The 17,448-nt window shown below is 42.3% G+C and overlaps 2 protein-coding genes across 4 annotated transcripts in view; both read left to right on the top strand.

The window, feature by feature from the left end:
- LOC135541781 (trichohyalin-like) overlaps positions 1-9,173 on the top strand; it is a 28,532-nt gene extending 19,359 nt beyond the window's left edge. For all 3 annotated transcript variants that reach the window (XM_064968150.1, XM_064968149.1, XM_064968151.1), the window contains 7 exons: positions 2,301-2,416; positions 5,857-6,091; positions 6,189-6,345; positions 6,615-6,748; positions 7,349-7,557; positions 7,794-7,883; positions 8,338-9,173. In XM_064968150.1, the coding sequence (XP_064824222.1) occupies positions 2,301-2,416; positions 5,857-6,091; positions 6,189-6,345; positions 6,615-6,748; positions 7,349-7,557; positions 7,794-7,869 (927 nt within the window). In that variant the 3' untranslated portion in view covers positions 7,870-7,883; positions 8,338-9,173. The remainder of the gene's footprint in view (positions 1-2,300; positions 2,417-5,856; positions 6,092-6,188; positions 6,346-6,614; positions 6,749-7,348; positions 7,558-7,793; positions 7,884-8,337) is intronic.
- A 93-nt stretch (positions 9,174-9,266) lies between these two features.
- LOC135541783 (beta-crystallin B3-like) lies at positions 9,267-16,985 on the top strand. Its single transcript, XM_064968157.1, has 5 exons — positions 9,267-14,409; positions 14,923-15,041; positions 15,327-15,459; positions 16,268-16,410; positions 16,564-16,985. The coding sequence occupies exons 1-5, from the start codon at positions 14,335-14,337 to the stop codon at positions 16,790-16,792; spliced, it is 699 nt and encodes a 232-aa protein (XP_064824229.1). The 5' UTR covers positions 9,267-14,334; the 3' UTR covers positions 16,793-16,985.
- Positions 16,986-17,448: the final 463 nt, after the last annotated feature.

Below are 17,448 nucleotides of genomic sequence, written 5' to 3'. Positions count from 1 at the left end.
AGTCTTAAGTACTGTTTGTTGTTTTTGTTTTTTCATCTTCTGGGTTCTGAGTGACTGCATTTTCGTGGCTCAAAGTTGGTTAAGTGACTTTTTATCACAAAATGGTGACCCAGTTTTCTTAATATAAGAAATTTGAAATTATTTTTACTTATACATTTGCTTTTGATAATTAAATAAAACATCCCTTTTTCAGGACCCTGTCTTTCAAAGATAATTCGTAAAAATCCAAATAACTTCACAGATCTTTATTGTAAAGGGTTTAAACACTGTTTCCCATACTTGTTCAATGAACCATAAACATTTAATGAACATGCACCTGTGGAATGGTCATTAAGACACTAACAGCTTACAGACAGTAGGCAATTAAGGTTGCAGTTATGAAAACTTAGGACACTAAAGAGGCCTTTCTACTGACTCTGAGAAACACCAAAAGAAAGATGCCCAGGGTCCTTGCTCATCTGCGTGAACGTGCCTTAGGCATGCTGCAAGGAGGCATGTGCCACACTGTATATGTGGCCAGGGCAATAAATTGCTATGTCTGTACTGTGAGATGCCTAAGACAGCGCTACAGGGAGACAGGACGGACAGCTGATTGTCCTCACAGTGGCAGACCACGTGTAACAACACCTGCACAGGATCGGTACATCCGAACATCACCCCTGTGGGACAGGTACAGGATGGCAACAACAACTGCCAGAGTTACACCAGGAACGCACAATCCCTCCATCATTGCTCAGACTGTCCGCAATAGGCTGAGAGAGGCTGGACTGAGGGCTTGTAGGCCTGTTGTAAGGCAGGTCCTCACCAGACATCACCGGCAACAACGTCGCCTATGGTCACAAACCCACAGTTGCTGGACCAGACAGGACTGGCAAAAAGTGCTCTTCACTGACGTGTCACGGTTTTGTCTCACCAGGGGTGATGGTCGGATTCACATTTTTCATCGAAGGAATGAGCATTACACAGAGGCTTGTACTCTGGAGCGAGATCGATTTGGAGGTGGAGGGTCCATCATGGTCTGGGGCTTGTTGTCATTGCAGGCAATCTCAACGCTGTGCATACAGGGAAGACATCCTCCTCCTTCATGTGGTATCCTTCTTGCAGGCTCATCTTGACATGACCCTCCAGCATGACAATGCCACCAGCCATACTGCTCTTTTTATGTGGGGGATTTCCTGCAAGACAGGAATGTCAGTGTTCTGCCATGGCCAGCGAAGAGCCCGGATCTCAATTCCATTGAGCACGTCAGGGACCTGTTGGATTGGAGGGTTATGGCCATTCCCCCCAGAAATGTCCGGGAAATTGCAGGTGCCTTGGTGGAAGAGTGGGGTAACATTTATATTCGAGCAATTACATTTACTTTTGATACTTAAGTATATTTCAAACCAAATACTTTTAGACTCTTACTCGAGTAGTATTTTTAGTTTTAGTGGGTGACTTTCACTTTTACTTGAGTATTTTTCTATGAAGGTATCTGTACTTTTAAGTATGACAATGGGGTACTTTTTCCACCACTGGACACCATTCTATTGCAACTCCTTGTCTTCTCCATGTTCAGGGGAAGATCTGAACAAGATTCCACAAAATACAGACAAGCATATTTGATGTAATCTGTCAGTTAACAAAAAGTTAGTTGATGAGAGTTGACATCATACAGATACCGTAGCTAAGATCATTCATCAGATAACATCATACATACACTGAGTGCACAAAACATTCCGAATACCTTCCTAATATTGAGTTGCACCCCTTTTAATCTCAGAAAAGCCTCAATTCGTTGGGGCATGGACTCTACAAGGTGTCGAAAGCATTCCACAGGGATGCTGGCCCATGTTGACTCCAATGCTTCCAACAGTTGTGTCAAGTTGGCTGGATGTCCTTTGGGTGGTGGACCATTCTTGATACACACAGGAAACTGTTGAGAATGAAAAACCCAGCAGTGTTGCAGTTCTTGACACACTCAAACCGGTGCGCCTTGCACCTACTACCATACCCCGTTCAAAGGCACTTAAATATTTTGTCTTGCCCATTCACCCTCGGAATGGCACACATACACAATGCATGTCTCAATTGTACACTCTGTGTACATCATACAGGTATCATACATTGGTCAGCATTCATGGAATGCTCCTTACATTAGCATTATATCAGCCCTCTGGGCAAAAGTGTCAGCTAAGTATCGGTATTTGTTCTACTCCATGCAAAGTTTCCCTCTCCATGAAAGGGAAACCTACAACCTTACCTACATTTTTTATAATGGTCCCTCTCTGTTTTTCTCTCTCTCTCCCCCCCCCCATCAGGTTCAGTTGACGTGCTATGTGGGGGCAGGAGAGGGACGTGACACAGAGTCTCTGATTGGTGGAGAGCCAGACCATCAGTACGGGGGCTGTGACACGAGACTGTCTGAGGATGACTGGTGGGTGCACTGCAAAACAGGGGAACCATACATGAGACCTATACTACTGATAAGTATAGTAGGGTGCAGCTCAATAGTCTTAAGTAGCTCCCTCTCCTGGTCTCATCTCTCCTTTACCTGCTCTGATGTGAAAAGTTAGGATACGGGTGTATCTTAATCATCTTAAGTAGTTTCCTTACCTTGCCTCCTGTTCTTTGTCTGCTGTGATGTGAAGAGACAAGATAGGACAGGGAAAAGTAGTTTGGCTTTTTCTGACCTCTGCTGGTTGATTAAACACATCACAGGGTAGTGTATACCGAACAAAAATATAAAGCAACATGGAACAATTTCAACGGTTTTACTGAGTTTCATTAGGCCCTAATCTATGGATTTCACATGACTGGGCAGAGGCGCAGCCAATCAGACTGAGTTTCATTAGGCCCTAATCTATGGATTTCACATGACTGGGCAGAGGCGCAGCCAATCAGACTGAGTTTCATTAGGCCCTAATCTATGGATTTCACATGACTGGGCAGAGGCACAGCCAATCAGACTGAGTTTCATTAGGCCCTAATCTATGGATTTCACATGACTGGGCAGAGGCGCAGCCAATCAGACTGAGTTTCATTAGGCCCTAATCTATGGATTTCACATGACTGGGCAGAGGCGCAGCCAATCAGACTGAGTTTCATTAGGCCCTAATCTATGGATTTCACATGACTGGGCAGAGGCGCAGCCAATCAGACTGAGTTTCATTAGGCCCTAATCTATGGATTTCACATGACTGGGCAGAGGCGCAGCCAATCAGACTGAGTTTCATTAGGCCCTAATCTATGGATTTCACATGACTGGGCAGAGGCACAGCCAATCAGACTGAGTTTCATTAGGCCCTAATCTATGGATTTCACATGACTGGGCAGAGGCACAGCCAATCAGACTGAGTTTCATTAGGCCCTAATCTATGGATTTCACATGACTGGGCAGAGGCGCAGCCAATCAGACTGAGTTTCATTAGGCCCTAATCTATGGATTTCACATGACTGGGCAGAGGCACAGCCAATCAGACTGAGTTTCATTAGGCCCTAATCTATGGATTTCACATGACTGGGCAGAGGCGCAGCCAATCAGACTGAGTTTCATTAGGCCCTAATCTATGGATTTCACATGACTGGGCAGAGGCGCAGCCAATCAGACTGAGTTTCATTAGGCCCTAATCTATGGATTTCACATGACTGGGCAGAGGCGCAGCCAATCAGACTGAGTTTCATTAGGCCCTAATCTATGGATTTCACATGACTGGGCAGAGGCACAGCCAATCAGACTGAGTTTCATTAGGCCCTAATCTATGGATTTCACATGACTGGGCAGAGGCACAGCCAATCAGACTGAGTTTCATTAGGCCCTAATCTATGGATTTCACATGACTGGGCAGAGGCGCAGCCAATCAGACTGAGTTTCATTAGGCCCTAATCTATGGATTTCACATGACTGGGCAGAGGCACAGCCAATCAGACTGAGTTTCATTAGGCCCTAATCTATGGATTTCACATGACTGGGCAGAGGCGCAGCCAATCAGACTGAGTTTCATTAGGCCCTAATCTATGGATTTCACATGACTGGGCAGAGGCGCAGCCAATCAGACTGAGTTTCATTAGGCCCTAATCTATGGATTTCACATGACTGGGCAGAGGCGCAGCCAATCAGACTGAGTTTCATTAGGCCCTAATCTATGGATTTCACATGACTGGGCAGAGGCGCAGCCAATCAGACTGAGTTTTTCTCCACAAAAGGATTTATTACAGACAGAAATACTCCTCTGTTTCATCAGCTGTCTGGGAGGCTGGTCTCAGACGCTCCTTCAAATCTTGTCTGTGGCATTGTGTTGTGTGACAAAACTGCACATTTTAGAGTGGCCCTTTATTGTCCCCAGCACAATGTGCATCTGTGAAATTATCATGCTGTTTAATCAACTTCTTGATATCCCACACCTGTCAAGTGGATGGATTATTTTGGCAAAGGAGAAATGCTCACTAACAGGGATATAAACACATTTTTGCACAAAATATGGGATCTTTTATTTCAACTCATAAAACCTGGGACCGACACGTTACATGTTGCGTTTATATTTTTGTTCAATATGTCATGTCTTTGGCATCATTAAAATGAAGAATGTCATTTTATCAAATCAATTCTAGGAAGTAATAACTAGGAAGTCGGGGCACCAAGCAAAATATTCAGATTACAAAGTTATCATTTTCCTAATATAACTTTTCAGGTATTTTAATATCTGATCAATTAGTCTTATTCTTTACCTCACGTTAGTCTCATTCCAAACGTCATAAATTGTTGGTAATCTGCACGAACCCAGTCTTCACTATGAATCATCCATACATCAATTGTCTCAATCATGTATTTATTAACTAACTAAATAATCACAGAAATGCATTAACAAACAACAAAGTAGATGTGTTTACAAGGAAATTATAGGGGATATGCCCTAGTGGGCTAAACCGATATTACGGCTTGGTGGACAAAAGGGAAGTGGGTGTAGACTGAGAAACGTGGGAATTACGCAAATGAGTCACTACACACTTGATAATTATATTAATTGAAATGCTAATCCTTTGCACATGAACGCTCACTCATTCTACTCAAGCCTTAGCTCCCTCTGTGATCGAGGTACTGGTCTGCTGGGAAATTCCCAAGGTGGGGGTTATATCCAGAACCGTAGGAGAGTTGCTGTCCCATGACTCCAGATCAATGTCTGTGCTCATGGGGCGGGCCTTTGTTAAACTCCGAAGGGAATTGGAGTTTCCTTCATTAAACAGTTTAAAATCACATTACATAATTTCATAATTTTAAATTTTTAGATGCAAGCCTCACAACTGAGACTCTTGTATAAACAGAGTTATGGTAATGAGATTCATGAAATTCACAAACACTAAACATTAAACGAAATGGACAGGTCGTAGCTGGATTCTCCCCCGACCATGTACACATTTTCCAAAACATGGACATTGTTTAGTTCTCAAGTTCTGTGATGTGGAAGAGGTTCCTTTGTTCTCCTGTGAAACTCACTCTCTCTATACTGCATGGCCATGAGGAGAGAGACTCCTCTAGGAATTTATGACCTGCGATAACAGAGCCTGGGTGTAGGGGGAAGAGAGAGGTGCTGAGAGAGAGAGAGAGGGATGGTGCTCGCTGTATCCAAAGAGGGCCACGTCATGACAAGTATATAAACAGGCACATCTCCATGGTTTGGTATACCCACATTAATTAATGCAGTACCAGTTCCCAAGTACCCAAATACTTTGAAATCACTTTTACTTGTCTATGTATGTCACCTTTTTATTTTTATTTTTTACAGACTAAGTTCAGATATTTTGCCCACCAACCTGTATCCGTTGAGTTTTTGGAGTTGAATGATGTTGTGATCTCTTTTGAATTTCCCACATCCTCAGTCGGCAGACAACAGAGGACCAGATCTCGCCTGTCATCACACCAGTTGAGCCTAACAGTACGTCTCCACTAGAAGAAACAGAGGACCAGATCTCGCCTGTCATCACACCAGATGAGCCTGACAATACATATCCACTAGAAGAGACAGAGGACCAGATCTCGCCTGTCATCACACCAGATGAGCCTGACAGTACGTCTCCACTAGAAGAGACAGAGGACCCATTACCCTTTCCTGATGTAAGTCAAGGCTTATCTGGTACTTTCCATCATGCATGCAAGCATTTACAGGCAATACAATACTTGATTTTGCTTGTTCCTTTGTGTGTGCATACAGATCTCCGCCCCTCTATTGGACACCAGTGTTCTGCGTGCGAGGGCAGAGCTGAGGAAGAGTCGACGAACCCGCCCCACTCGAGCTTTCCGTCATAGCTCTACCACAATAATGCTTGAGGAAGACCCGGTCCACGACTGGAGGTTCTATGACTCCTCAGGTTAGTAGACAATTCCAAATCAACCCGTATAACTGACCTTCCCCATGCACTGTAGACCTGAAGGGATCGTATAGTATAGAAAAATGGTAACAGCTACACCTTGCTCTCTAATAGCCTAGGTGGAAGTCCCAATATATATTTCTTACACCAATCTCATCTTTTCAGATACACACAAGTGGCTAGAAGGTTAGGGGTTAAGGATTATTACAACCATCCCTCATGTAAGGTCATTCACACAAGGCCAACCATCTGTTTTGCCCCTTTTGCAGATAAGCTAGACTCTCGGATACGGGGGGATTGTGCGTCTGGTGAGGAGCAGCCCAGAGGGAGGGAGGTTTGTTCACAACCTTCCCAGCCCCAGAGAATAGCCCTCTTCTCTGGAATGGACCCGTCTGCCCTCAAGGTACATGCTCTCAGCACCCCTATTTTACAACCTGAAACACTGGGTGCTTCCCAAATGCCACCCTTTTCCCTGTGTAGGGCCCACAGGGCTTTGGTATAAAAAGTAGTGCACTATATAGGGAAGGGATATTCAATCCTACACTGGAGGTCTGAAATACTGCTGGTTTTCTGTTCTACCTTATAATTAATTACACCCACCTGGTGTCCCATGTCTAAATCAGTCCCTGATTAGAAGAGAAGAATAAAAAAACAATGGAACTGGCTTCGAGGTAAAGATTAGAATTTGAGGGATTTAGGGAATAGGGGGCAATTTGGGACGTAACCTAAGGCTGAAATTCAATCATACCTGCACTGCTGGACATCTGCACTGCATGTGGAAAACGACATATTTCCATAAAAAGTGCATTTTGGGTGATAAACAAAACGAGTGTGATTTTTTTACAAGTTATTTCTTACAGCAGGAATCAGGACAACATACATTTAGAAAGATTTTTCACAGTGCAGAACCAATGTGATTTTCCTTAGTAAGTGTTTTCCTGTACTATCACAAATGTCTATATATGACTTGTTCATATCTTAAATGTATCACTGTCTCTCCTAGGCCCAACTAAAGAAGCGAGGTGGTAGTGGTGGAGGAGGTGGTGGTGGAGGAGGAGGTGGTGGAGCCGGTGGAGGTGAAGGAGTAGACACAGACCGTCAGACAGACAGACTTTCCCCTTCCCCCTCTCTGCTCTCCCGCTCTCCAAGACATTCCTCCTTCCTCACCAGGATGTCACGAGTGCTTCCCCCTGTAGGGAACAAAGGTGCAGGGTAAGTTTACTCCCAACATGATGCTGTTATCTTACTAGCATAAAACCACAAGTGATTTTGTAGTTTTAAATTGTTATTCAACATGAAGCAACAAAATGTGAATAAGAAAAAAAGAACAATATGATATAACAACAAGCAATGCAGATGACATAGCTAGCTGGCGACATTAGTTCGCAATTAGCTACAATAGTTATCTGCAAGGCAAACCGTTTGATCTTTGTTTGTGTGACCCTCAGGGGGGACAAGTCTCCTTCATGGCTGCGGGAACTCAAGTCTAAGAAGCGCTCGAGTCAATACAACAGTGAGGCCTAACTGAGCAGAGCAGGGTGAGGGGATGGATCCAATTTTACACCAAATATTAGAAATCAAAGTCCATATCTGATCACATTCCCCTTCTATCCACACCTTAAAGTGATAGTTAACTCTAAAGAAAGCTTAACATTTGTTCAAGTGATGCTCCAGAACTTTTGTGTAATTTCAGTCAGTAGTTTTGAATGTGCTGCTCACTTTGGTGTACCATGTCACCCAGTTGTGTACTACATCATCTATGTTGTATGATATGTTGTCCTGCTAAAAAAGCCTTTGCAATATGTATGATATGTTAAGAATCCAATTCGTAAAATATGTTACAAATTTGTTGTGCTTAAGATCGCAGACTACATCTTTAAGTTTGCAGATTGACAATGTCAGACACACTTTGATTTTGAAGAGAAATATCACATTAAAATATGCCCCCTATCTGTGTCATGTAAATAATATTGTATTTCTGTTTACCTCTAGGAGATACCATTGACAATGAGATCATTCAACTGCTACTGCAGTTGTTGCTGACAAACACAGCTGTGAGCTGGACTCCAATCATGTACCTTTTCAAAAACACACTTTTTTAATGAATTAACTAAGCAAGACAATGGAGAAGCATTGGATACTTCCCTGCGTTGTGACCATCCTTTTCCACTTTCCTATTTGACAAAGGAACTTTGAGCATGTAGATACTTTATTTGCAACACACACACACACACACACACACACACACACATACACAGATGATTCGAGGAGTGGACTCAAAATATGCCCTTTTCTGTTAATTTGCAACATTTGCCTCTTATCCCAGGCCACTGTATTTTCTAGACTGTATCTCTCCATCCATCAATACTTGCATTCCAGATTCACTTGACATAATTAACATGTGTGTTTCAGTCATGCACACAAATATCTACAATACCACGATGTTCACAAACTACTTGAATTGTACATGTTTTGCCACCTAGCCATGAACTCTCTTTCTTTCTCGATTAATCTCTTGTTTTGAACTAACCCATCTGTTTCTCTGCTCTTATGTTATGCACTCACTCGCTGCTCGGATAAGCTGCTCTTGATAAAAGCATCTGCTAGATAAATTGAAATGATCCCTACTCTATCCAAACAGGAAAAGGAGTATCTCTGTCTGGAGGTTTTTGAATAACTTCCTTAAAACCTTTACTGAATGTCTCAAGACTTTAAAAAAGTATTTTCCAATAGTTTCGTTCTTAATTGAACCATAATTGTTTTGGTTCCGTTCCACTGTTCTGACCAGCAAAATAAAGTTCTGAACCGGTTCAAACCCCCAAAAAGTACCAGTTAATATGATTACTTTCTGTTCTTTTTTAAACCTACTGTATGAAATTGTCTTTTTTTTTTACATTTAGCTCGACATTAAATTACTTCACCAATCTGTGCATACAGAGCAGCTTGCTATGGAGCTGGCAAGCTATAGTTGTTTACATGTGTGATGGAAAGAGTGTAGGGCAGAGAGATGCGATTTTGCAGGTGGGGAGATAACAAGAGGGTGGAGGAGGCTTGTCTTGAACCGCTGGGCATCTTGTTATGACATACATTATCTGAATTAAGCCCACAGAATTATACCTACGGAGTAGCGGCTTCTATGGAGGAACTTTGAATATCTTTGAACTTCAGGTAGTTCTCTTAAATACGGCCTCTGCAGAAGTCAGGGCATTCATACCTCTTGCACTTCGCAGAACAGTGCAGAGCTGTTGTGAAGGAAGCAGTGAGTTTGTGTTTATACAGGACCTCACGCCCCCACCTACCATCAACCAATCATGTTAATGCGGAGCTATACGGAGCCCTCTGCATTGTTACAAAATTTGGGAGGTGCACAGTGATGTGGTACAGAGCTCGATTTGGCCTCTGCATGTCTCCGGAAGCTCTGCATTGCGTCACACCCTCCATTCAGAGCCTCCAACCACATTTTTGGATCAAGCATAAATTGTCTTTTAGTAGTCTACATGCTTCAGTGGGAGGTAGCCTACACACGCTGGCAGGCAGACACGGAAGACGTTTCTGAGTGACAGAGGGAGGGCTTTGTATAGGCACTTTACTGCATTTTTCTGTGGGACTGCTAAAAAAAATGCCCAGAATGTAAAATAACATTATTAACAATATTCCCATGCTTTGAAAATAACAGTTCAGCTTACATTTATTTACTCCAAGCAGAGATGGGACTCATGAAAATGTATTTTATTAGGCATTAATCAAGCAAAAACATATATATTTTTTATTGTGACAAGCCATCAATGAGATTCAAACCTATAATCTTCTGTTAGTCCACTGCGCCACCAGGATGGAGCTAGCATGACATGTTTTTTTACGCATACAAAGCTGTTCATTTTAGTCTATTCAAACAGACCCCATTTCTAACGAAACAAGCACTCATTAAGATCAGGTGTGGCCAATTAGTGGGTGTGGCCAACATACCTGAACACGCTTAACAAGATAGAGGATAAAGAGAGCTTTGTTAAAGCTGAGAACAGAATGTATGTTTTTAAATAACATTCTTAAAACAATTCTATGAAAGTTTCCTTGTGATTTTTATGGAAAGTTTTCTTAACATTCAAGGAACAATTTGAGAACATGGCTTTAAATAGAAACCTGTAGGAAATGTTATGCTGAAGTACTGAAATTCCCACAGAAGAACATTGTTTCTTAAATATTTGACAACATTCCCAAATGTCAAACCAGTTGGAGAACGTTCCTTTAAAAAAAGAAAAACTATAAAATGTAACAATGTTTGACATTTTAGGATACATTCTCTTTTTGTCAAGTTCCTTAAATGTGCTGAATATTTTCCACAGCTAAGCAACTATCCTGCATCATTCCCAGAAAGTTGTGGGAAGGTTGTATGCAAAATAACCATAGGACAACCATGCTCTCATCAACCTCAAAGACCCAGCTAGCACATTTGGTTCCATGGAAGTTGAGGGAATGTACGTTTTTGGTTTCCCATTGGTTCTGGGAATGAAACCAACTGTTTCTCGACTGGTAAAACGAAACGTTTTTAACATTCTGAAAACGGAAGTAAAAAGGTTTTCTGTTCTGGGAACGTACATTTTTATGGTGCAGGGAGGTTCTGAGAACATTTTACTATGATTTCCTGAAAGTTTTCCTGGGAGGTTTTATGAACGTTCTGAGAACAGAAATTATAGGTTATTTGAAGGTAATTCAATTACGTTTTGAGAATGTTCTCTAAATGTTGTAAATGTTTTGAATGAAATGTGAAGGTTATTGATCTTAATGAGTGCTTGTTTCCATTGAAATGGGGTGTGTTTAAAAAAAACCTGAAACAAAGCTGTTCATTTTAGTCTATTCAAAACACACCCCATTTCAATGGAAACAAGCACTCATTAAGATCAGGTGTGGCCAACACACCCAAACATGCTTAACAAGACAGAGGCTAGAGAGTGTTTTGTTGTTAGAAAGTTCTTTGAAGGTTACTTATGTTTTCTTGAGGTTTTTATGGAAAGACTTCCCAATGTTCTGAGAACATGACTTCAAATAGAATCACGAGGAAACATGCAGAAAACGTTATGCTGAAGTACTGAAATTCCCATAGAAAAACATTGTTTCTTAACGTTCTCTGAACATTCTGAGAACATGACTTTAAAAAGAACCATGAGGAAACCTGTATGAAACGTTTTGCTGAAGTACTGAAATTCCCCTGAAGAACATTGTTTCTTAACGTTCTCGGAACTATTTGAGAACATTCTCAATGTGAAACCAGTTGGAGAACGCCCCAAGAACATTTAAAAAATGTTGATGAAATATAACCATGTTTGAACTTTTAGGAAACGTTCTGTTAAAGAAATGAAATACCAAAGTTGTGGGACGGTTGTATGCAAAAATAACCACACTCTTACTTAGGACAACCACACTCTTATCAAGCTCTAAGAAACATATAGTTCTCAGAATGTTATGCACTAGCAAAGGATCACTAACCCTGTCTCAAAGGATCACTATCCCAGGTCTCAAAGGATCACTAACCCCGTCTCAAAGGATCACTATCCCCGTCGCAAAGGATCACTAACCCCGTCTCAAAGGATCACTAACCCCGTCTCAAAGGATCACTAACCCTGTCTCAAAGGATCACTAACCCTGTCTCAAAGGATCACTATCCCCGTCGCAAAGGATCACTAACCCTGTCTCAAAGGATCACTAACCCCATCTCAAAGGATCACCAACCCTGTCTCAAAGGATCACTAACCCTGTCTCAATGGATCCCTAACCATGTCTCAAAGGATCCCTAACCCTGTCTCAAAGGATCACTAACCCTGTCTCAAAGGATCCCTAACCATGTCTCAAAGGATCCCTAACCCTGTCTCAAAGAGGTCAATTCTCTCAAAAATGTTCTACGAAATCGTTTGTTTCTTTAATGCTATGTTTATTAAATTCACTGGAATAATAGAAAACACACAAAAATACACACACTCAGAGATACAAATACAGTTGGCCCATATACAGTAAGAAACATTATTTTGAGTGGCACCATAGAATGTTTCTGACACCTACACCTACCAGTCTACATTGGTTGTGTGCAAAGCGTGTGATAGGAGCATGTTTGTTGCATGCACCAGGTGTCAATAGACAACATCATTACTGTATTGCAAGGAAGGGCTTCTCCAGATTCCCCCTGGAAAGTGAGCTTGTAAAAATGTCCAGTGCATCAAGGGAGGTGTGTAAAGAAGATTTGCATGTTGTTTGCATTGCTGTTTGCATGGCAAAGACCAATGTTTGACTTGGATCCTGCTAATATAGAACTGAAGCATGTACTGACACCTAGTGCATAGGACAGGGTGGTGTTAAGAGTAGGTAAACAGTGTCACACACAGATTAGAGAAAGAGGTGAATAGAGAGATGCAAGGAGAGACAAAGGGTAAGAGGTCAAACAAGGAGGTGGAAAGAAACTTAAAGGATTAAGCAATGGCTGAAAATAAGAGAGGGTGATGAAAAGGATGAAAGGAGAGAAGCAAAGGAAATACACTACAGGAGAGTGAACATGGGAGAAGATGAAGGGGAGTAAATAGAACAATAGACAGGAGAAAGAGAGGGAGAGATGGCGGGGTAGTGGACAGGCAGACAGATGGAAAGCTGGACAGACAGAAAAAATGGGCAGCTAGGTGTGGCCAATAGTGCTGAGTGGGGTTGATCTCTCTCAATCCTCTTGGCTCGCTGTCTGTGTGTGCCCACCATCGGGCCACTGGCAGGGTGGCAGCATGAGCATGGTCGGCCCGGGTGGCAGCCCTATTGAGGGGCAGTGTGATGGACACAATGCAAGCGACAGACTTGCTGCATCAACAGCATCCCCATTCCTGTTTTTTTTGCTGCAGTGTGCCATTTATAAACCATAAATACCCCCCCTGGCCCCTAGTGCCTGCTCGCCAGGCCTCAACACTCACACGCCCTCATACAGAGTGAGAAAGAGAGAAATAAATCAAATAAAAGAAAGAACAAGGAAAAACAAAGAGAGTGTGCCTTGTACGTGGTGCAGTGAAGCACAAGCCATCCAGGTAAAAACAGATCTCTCTCTTTCCTCTCTGTCTGTCGTCTTGTGCTGCCAACAACTCTTGCTGTTTTCAATTATCCCTATTTATTGCTCTCCATAACCCTGTGTGCACTGTTGTTTTACCTGGAATTGAATATGTGTGAATGTATCAAATGCGATAGTGGAAAAGAATATGTAATATAGTGAGCTCCAAAAGAATTGGGACAGTGACACATTTTGGGAGTTTGTCTCTGTACTCCAGCACTTTGGAAATATAAATTATACAATGACTATGAGGCTAACAGACTGTCAGCTTTAATTGTAGGATATTTTCATCCATATAGGGTGAACCGTTTAGAAATTACAGCACTTTTTGTGAATAGTCTCCACCATTTTAGGGCCACCAAAAGTATTGGGACAAATTCACTTATGTGTAATAAAGTAGTAAAAAGGGACATATTTGGTCCAATATTCATAGCACACAATAAATGTGAATAAACATTTGTTGGATACATTTTCTGTTTGTTTTAGTTGTGTTTCAGATGATTTTGTGCCCAATAGAAATGAATGGTAAATAATGTATTGTGTCATTTTGGAGTCACTTTTATTGAAATTAGAATAGAATATCTTTCTTAACGCTTCAACATGAATGTGGATGCTACCATGATTATGGATAATCCTGAAGTGTTTATTCTATAGTTATTTACAATGAAAGTGACTCCAAAATGACAATACATTATTGGAGTATTCGTGCACGCAAAAACTACAGTATTTGATTGCACTCAAATGCCAAATGTGATACTGGACAACGCCAGAGGCTTGTTGATCTTATTGGCCAGACCTAAAGTGACCACGGCACAGACCACCTCTGAGTTAGCTGTTATAGTCCCTGTTATAGTCCCTGTTGCCATTGTGTTAAGTGACTGACTGTGTTTGGGAATGTTTTGGAATGTAGAGGTAAAATGTCAGAGCAGCAGGGTGCACCGGAGCAGCTCGCAGCTGGGAAGAGCCAAGGAGGGGCAGGAGCCACCTACAAGGTAGGTGGAGGGTGAACTTGCAAGTTGGGTGTCAGGCTTCCAGTTGTGTGTCCTGTGTGGCTCAGTCGGTAGAGCATGGCGCTTGCAACGCCAAGCGTCGTGGGTTCGAATCCCGCTGTGGCCACCCATATGTAAAAGTAGTGGCCCCAGCCGACTTGTAAGTCGCTTTGGACAAAAGCGTCTGCCAAATGGGATATATTATTATTATATATTATTGGATGCGTGCTGTGTTAAGAAGCAGTGCGGCTTCGTTGGGTTGTGTATATGAGGACACACGACTTTCAACCTTTGTCTCGTACGGGAGTTGTAGTGATGAGACAAGATAGTAGCTACTAAATCAATTGGATACCATGAAATTGGGGAGAAAAAGGGGTAAAAATTCAACAAGAAAAAAAAGTTATTTTTGTAAAAAGGGCTTTATAAATACATTTGATTGATTGTTTATCTCATTTTACACTATGTATTATTACTTACTTAACACTGACCTGTGCCTCTCCCTGGCTTGCCTTGCAGGTGGTGGTGTTTGAGTTTGAGAATTTCCGTGGGAAGAAGGTGGAGCTGTCTGCAGAGTGTAAGGATGTGATTGAGAAGGAATGTGAGAAGGTGGGATCTGTCATTGTGGAATCTGGACCGTAAGTGTCAATGATTTTGATTTCCTACATTACCCATGATGTCTCATTCGTAGCCACTTAATGTTTACCTGTCTCTCCACTACACCCAGCCTCTTATGACACTGACTTCCCTTATTTAATTCAACCTCAGTCTCTAGACAATTAATTACATTCCTATTGAAATATATACAGTATATACATTTCGATCACATTTACAGTTTTTACCAATTACCTTTCATTTATTATCTCACAACTACCATTTATGTACAAACAATTGGTAAAGTGCAATTACATTTGTGTTCTCAGCTGGGTGGCGTTTGAGTGCCAGGCATTTGGCGGGGAACAGTTTGTCCTGGAGAAGGGCGAGTATCCTCGTTGGAGCACCTGGACCAACAGCCAGACTAACAACTACCTGCTGTCCTTCAGGCCACTCCGAGTGGTCCGTATGTCCCTGGAATTATAATTACAATCAGAATCAACTTTATTCACAAAGTATTTTACCTGGTGAAACGCTGTACAGTAAACAGAATATACAGAGAGAATATAGACCAAATAATTTACACATAATCTACATACAGTATATAAGGATGTTAGCCTACTGACCTTAGCAACCCACATTGGACAGGCATCCAGCTGTCATAGGATAAGACTGTCAAGCTATATATAGTCTCTTTAAACAGACAGTTTGCGTCTGGCAATGTATCAATGCTCCAGCTAAAATGTCTGTATAAGTTGTACATCAGTTGGGACAGAGGCACGGGTGGATTTAGTGATTTGGAGGCCCCAGGCAGAGGCACATGTTTAGCCCTGCCTACCGACACATGTGATTTATTGAGTTGTCTGTAAAAAAATAAAAAGTGATCATTTTTTTTAAATGTCAGACAAAAGACAACAAAGACAACATCCTCCCCAGACCTGTTGCCTATAGGCTTATATTGCTCCAAGGTTGGCGATATCTGAGACTAGTCAAGCTAAAGGGTATAGACCAAAACGTTATTCTGTCTATAAATAGCCAACTTATTTCTAAGTAGGGTTGTCAACTATCCCAGTTTGGCCTAAAGTCTCCCGGAACTGACCTTTACCTACTGGTGGATGGTAATATTGAAGAGCTTTTATAATCTTGCATAATAAGCTTGCAAGTTTGGTTCAATCTCCAGTAGCTACCATCTTTCAAAATAAACACCAACTAAATAGCAGTGTGGAAAACAAAGCATAACCACAATCTGTTCTGATCTGTGTTTCTCCAGGACAGTGCAGATCACAAGCTCCACCTATTTGACAAACCAGGTTACGCAGGGAGGAAGATGGAGATTGTGGACGACGACATCCCCAGCCTGTGGGTCCATGGCTTCCAGGACTGTGTGGCCAGTGTAAAGGCTCTGAATGGAACGTAAGTTCAACACCTCCACATATAATTGAGGTCGGGAATACAGTATCTCTCTACAGCTAGGTTACTGCAAGGTTATCTATCATGCAAGTGTGTTTTTTTGTGTTCTATAAATGTGATTATGACTGTATGTTCCTTTTCCCCTATCCTCCCTAGGTGGGTGGGCTACATGTTCCCAGGCTACAGGGGCCGCCAGTATGTCTTTGAGCTTGGAGACTACAAGCATTGGAACGACTGGGGAGCCACGGCGCCTCAGATCCAGTCCGTCCGACGAGTGCGTGACATGCAGTGGCACAAAAGGGGCTGCTTCACCGCCCCTGCCCCGCCCCCTGCCCCCACTCCTGCACCCAACCCCACACCCCCACCCACCGCTGGCACCAGCTGAAAGACAGTGGCTGTGGCCCCAGGCTCCCTAAGAAGCCAAACCCGGGCCCTCCAACCATCCAGGGCTCCACTGAGTCTCTCCTCATCACAGAGGGCCACCAAGAAACAACGAACTCGGAAGTGAAGTGACCATCACGGACATACCTATGTGTCTGGAGTGGAAATAATAAAGGCTTTGACCCTGATTTGGTTTGATCCAACTGGATGAGAGTGTGTTGTTTTTGTCTAACAGGCCCTCTTATTGAGATGCTCTGAAAACGTCTCTGACGTTGTTAGAATAATATTATTTAGTGTGCCATCGCCATACAATAGCAGAAATATGATTTGGTTTAAAGTACCTTTTTACAATGTACTGTAGCCCCATTATTACAATGGATGTAGGGTAAAACACTGACCAGCAGATGGTAATATGGAACCAGAAGACATCAATCTGCATGGGAAGTTGAGAGGAGTGTCGAGGAGAGGTCAAAGACTAATTAAAACAATCATGTTTATCACCATTTAAAAAAGTATACACTTTCATCCAACAAACTTCAGGTAGACTATGAGACATTCCATTGTGAGGGGGGTTAGGGCAGGTATGGGCAACTACAGTCAGAGAGGAAGAGACCAAACTCGGCGGAAATTCTGTCTCCATCCATCAGGTAGCGTTTTTCT

The sequence above is a fragment of the Oncorhynchus masou genome, chromosome 6, assembly GCF_036934945.1.
Source record: "Oncorhynchus masou masou isolate Uvic2021 chromosome 6, UVic_Omas_1.1, whole genome shotgun sequence".
Classification (NCBI taxonomy): Eukaryota; Metazoa; Chordata; class Actinopteri; order Salmoniformes; family Salmonidae; genus Oncorhynchus; species Oncorhynchus masou.
Note: the sequence above shows the minus strand (reverse complement) of the source record. Positions and strands in the feature narration are given on the sequence as shown.